Here is a 4,065-nt window from a genome sequence, read left to right as displayed (position 1 = left end):
CATTCCTATTTATAGGAATTTTCATGTCTTTTCATAGAGACATCTTTTATCAATAGGTGTCTTTCGAATAATAATGTCTTTAAAATAAACACATAATTATTCATTTAATTATAACTATTCAAATAAAATTATTTAAATAGTTATAATTCTTTTCAAAAATCAAACAATATAATCTTTTGATTAATTACACCCATTCATTTATAGTTATTGGAACACTATAAATACTTAAAAATGTTCCAACATTTTCTTGGAGAGTAAAGTCTTATAGCTAAAAACACCTTGCCTAACTCACTAGATTAAAATGGTGTAATGAAATCCTACGTTAATTTGGAATTACATTAACAATTTTCTATATTTAAAAATTGTAACTTTCTATCTTCAGAATTTTCATTCTTTCTGTATTTGCATGTTTGTGTATACTCACAGCTTCTAGCACACCTCACCACGAAGTTCAAAATTTCAATATTGACCTTTCATGATAAGATAAAGCCGACATTGAAGTCCTTGGAATGTGAATTTTTCATGCGAAGTTAAGAGAAAGAGTTATACAGCTTCAGCCAAGTTGAATGCTTTAATGAACACTAATAAATTCTATAGTAAAGTGGGTCTTTATATGAGACTAGATCATATTATTATTAACGAAGCTTCTGAAATATGATTATAGTTAACTAGCTAAGTTGGTATGATTCAGGTTGAGCTGATTAATAAGGGCAATGGTATTTTAATGAAAAAAAAAAAAGCAATAAATTTACTGTGAAAGAGTTGAAAATTGTACAGATATGCTTCATAGGCTAAGATTGAATCAACAAAAGGATTGCCAGTATGTTATTGTGATTTCTTTGTATTGACAATTGCAGATCTTATTTTAAAATAAATTGCTCGCTTACTGGTTTATGTCCTCGAGAATCAAGAAAACAAATTTGGACCATTGATAGGCCAATGCCAAAAAGAAAAAAAAAAGAAGTCAATAAATCAAAATGGTAGAAATTAAAGCAAAAATTTGAGGCAGCTTTTTGGTCAAAATAAACACAAGAAGTGTCATATCGATCAACATTTAGGAAGATCTGTTGGTGGAGGCAACAATTTCTGAGTAGGAAGTTCACCGTCCAAGACAATCCAAGCCATCTTCAAGCCCCAGCTGGTGTGCACTTCTAGATGGCAATGCATGAACCATACCCCTGCAAACATGTGGTTCTTGTTGTCATTGATAATCATAGTCAACTCAAAGCAAGCATTTGATGAATCTAATTGGTGTTTAACATGTCACTTACCTGGATTGTCAGCTAGAAAACGAATTGCAACCCAACCTCCTGATGGCACACCAACAGTGTTCCTTTCAACGGGGTCAATCAGATTGAACTTTGCAGGGTCCTTATTTGGATCGAAGTTACCGAAACCTTGGCCGACAATAAAGAAATTGAAGCCATGTAGATGAAGAGGGTGGCTTTCAGCTCCAAGAATGCTCGTGTCCTGCATAACTAGCTCCACGGAAGTGTTAAAAGGAAGCACTACTACCTTTGTTCCGTTGCTTACCATAGTATTGTTAGGTGGTGAGCCTGTATAGTTAAATGGAGTCATAGGAGTGCTAGGAAAATCAGGGATGTAAACTCCGTTAGATTGGCCGAAGAAATGAGCCTGGAGTAATGCTGTAGTCGGCATTGCAAACGATACATTATTCACCGAAGCTGCAAACTTGGTTCCATTAGGTCCTTGGCAGGTTTGGTTATGCTGGCATGGGCTGGTTCCGAGACCAACAGTGAAGAAAAAATGCTTATCAACCTTCTGAGGCACATTGGCAGGATATTGTGCACTGGCCAAGCTACGGAGTTTACTCCCGAATTTTGTAGCAAAGGAAGTGTCGTTCAAAGCAGGTAGAATTGGTTTAAACAAGGGCAACATTATGCTTGAATGAAGGCTATTGGGTGGTGACTCGTATTCTAAAATACCGGCAACAGTTGAATTATCGAATGTTCCTTGGCCTGTCACATATGGTCTAGCAGTCATGAAGAAAGTGGCATTTGGGTAGCTTGGTTTAGTCTTAAGGATAACATTTGTAGTTTGACCAGGGGTGATGAGAAATATTTCGGTCTCAAATGGTTTAACATAAACGGCATCAACATCAACAACAGTTAGTGTGTGATTTGCTATGCTGAAGAAGAGCTCATCATTGAGTGCCGCATTGACTAAACGAAGAAGGTAAGTTTTGCCAGGCTTCACCTTCAGCTTGAATGTATCTGTCAAAATTGTTAGTCCACAAGTGAATCCCATAGCTCTATAATGTATGTGTACATGTGTGTGTATGTCTAAAGCTTAAAACAAAATTTTAGCTATTTGTTACCTTTGGCTGAGCAGTTATAAAGTGGTCCAGGGAGACCATTGATGGTGTAAGCATCAGAGACATTTGGACCTCCACCAGTCTGGAGTGCCTGGCTAATAACAGCCTCAGGATCTGCATTGAACCACTCTCCTGCAATTTTATCATAAAGGGCTTCATGTCAATTTGAGTTTGCAAAGTAAATGTAGAATCTTAATGGATCGGTTCATTGATGATTTCATTACCGAAGACAATGGGAACTTCCTTGTAAGGCTTAGCAAAAGGGTAAGGTACGCCACGCTTGGGAAGAATGATAATGGGACCATAAAGAGTGGCTCTTAGCCATGATATATGGGCATGCCAGAAGAGAGTCCCTCTTTGGCCTATAATGGTGAAGTTGTAAACGTAGCTTTGGCCGGTTTGTATGGGACACTGAGTCACATATGCTGGCCCATCTGCCCAACCGCTTCGAAGCTGTCGAATGCCATGCCTGTTGCGAAAAGACATCACCATATATAGCATGTAACTTTAGACCTTCCCCCATTGAGCATAGATAATTTATTCAGCATGTAAATGTAATATCTGCATAATGTCATTTTCAAAGTAAACTTCAATACCAGTGGATAGAAACATTGTTAGGCACATGGTTGACCACTTCTACGAGAAGCTGATCACCCTCCCTTGCTACAATGCGAGGCCCTGGAAATTGTCCATTCACCGAAACAATGCTCCTTGTATGGCACAAACGTGTCACATTATGCAACTTGACCTACAAAATGGTTAAGATACACCAAGTCACAATCAAACAGATATTTGGTTGATAATCCTATCAAATTAGTACATACATCAAACTTGTAGTGCCTGGTGATCCCAAATACAGGGTCCACAAGTAGACAGAAAGTGAAAAATGAGAAGAAAACCAGAAATGCTGGTGATGAAAGAAGAAAAACTCCCATTTCTTTTTTTTTGGTCTGATTTCTCTTCCGTTTGAGTGAACTTATGAACTACTCCTTGAGTATGTATTCATTGAAGAATACAAAAGAGTGTATATATAGTGAAAGGCAAAGTGTTTGGTGTGTATTTTTTTTTAATTAGATGATGGAAACTATCTCAGTTTAATATATATATATATATATATATATATAAAAGAAACCATAGCTTCATTTTAGACTTCAGTATCATGCAGACAGTTGTTAGAGCAACTTTAGAGTGGTGTCAAAGATAAGTCAAAACTTTATATTTAAACAAAGAAGTTTATACTACATGAATGCTATTCTATGTCCCATAATGGACGTGATTCTGAGCTTATTTCTATGTTAATAGCACAAAACCCACATTATCTTCATGGGTGAAACTTGGAACCAACGAAACAATTCTGTAACATTTGATAGTATCATATATCATTAGCCCCAAACATGACACTGACATTTACCTACCATATATTAGTAGTAAAGCAAATTTCAGAGTTTACATCAAGCAGTCATTTTAGAGTTAGATCTCGTGCAATATCCTTTTAAATTTTAATGAAGAAACAGGTCATGGAGGAACAAGGAGGAAACCCCCATGGAAGCAACTGTTCTACAAGCAAAAACAGAGTAACAGCTACAAAAATTAAGCTTCTATTTAAAGGGAATATATATAAACTGAAGATTGGCTTGATTCAAATATTGGGAATGTGATATCAAACTGTTTAATTGTGTCAAATTCTGAATTGGACTTTTACATGCCAACCACTCTCTTTCTCCTACAAC

At 36.4% G+C, this 4,065-nt stretch overlaps 1 protein-coding gene across 1 annotated transcript; it reads right to left on the bottom strand.

Annotated features, from left to right (window-relative positions):
• Window positions 1-780: 780 nt before the first annotated feature.
• LOC108463040 (laccase-17-like) lies at window positions 781-3,331 on the bottom strand. Its single transcript, XM_017762979.2, has 6 exons — window positions 3,160-3,331; window positions 2,932-3,083; window positions 2,560-2,804; window positions 2,339-2,467; window positions 1,272-2,234; window positions 781-1,178 (listed from the first exon to the last, which is right to left on the bottom strand). The coding sequence occupies exons 1-6, from the start codon at window positions 3,268-3,270 to the stop codon at window positions 1,048-1,050; spliced, it is 1,731 nt and encodes a 576-aa protein (XP_017618468.1). The 5' UTR covers window positions 3,271-3,331; the 3' UTR covers window positions 781-1,047.
• Between the last annotated feature and the right edge of the window lie 734 nt (window positions 3,332-4,065).

Source organism: Gossypium arboreum, chromosome 13, assembly GCF_025698485.1.
Source record: "Gossypium arboreum isolate Shixiya-1 chromosome 13, ASM2569848v2, whole genome shotgun sequence".
In the NCBI taxonomy this organism is placed as follows: Eukaryota; Viridiplantae; Streptophyta; class Magnoliopsida; order Malvales; family Malvaceae; genus Gossypium; species Gossypium arboreum.
Note: the sequence above shows the minus strand (reverse complement) of the source record. Positions and strands in the feature narration are given on the sequence as shown.

What these genes read in the sequence shown, in the direction of transcription:
- LOC108463040 (XM_017762979.2), bottom strand. Translation starts at nt 3,270, where the DNA reads ATGGGAGTTTTTCTTCTTTCATCACCAGCATTTCTGGTTTTCTTCTCA. An exon ending in CCAGGCACTACAAGTTTGAT is followed by an intron (nt 3,084 to 3,159) that starts GTATGTACTAAT and finishes ACCATTTTGTAG; the next exon opens with GTCAAGTTGCATAATGTGAC. An exon ending in AACAATGTTTCTATCCACTG is followed by an intron (nt 2,805 to 2,931) that starts GTATTGAAGTTT and finishes TTTTCGCAACAG; the next exon opens with GCATGGCATTCGACAGCTTC.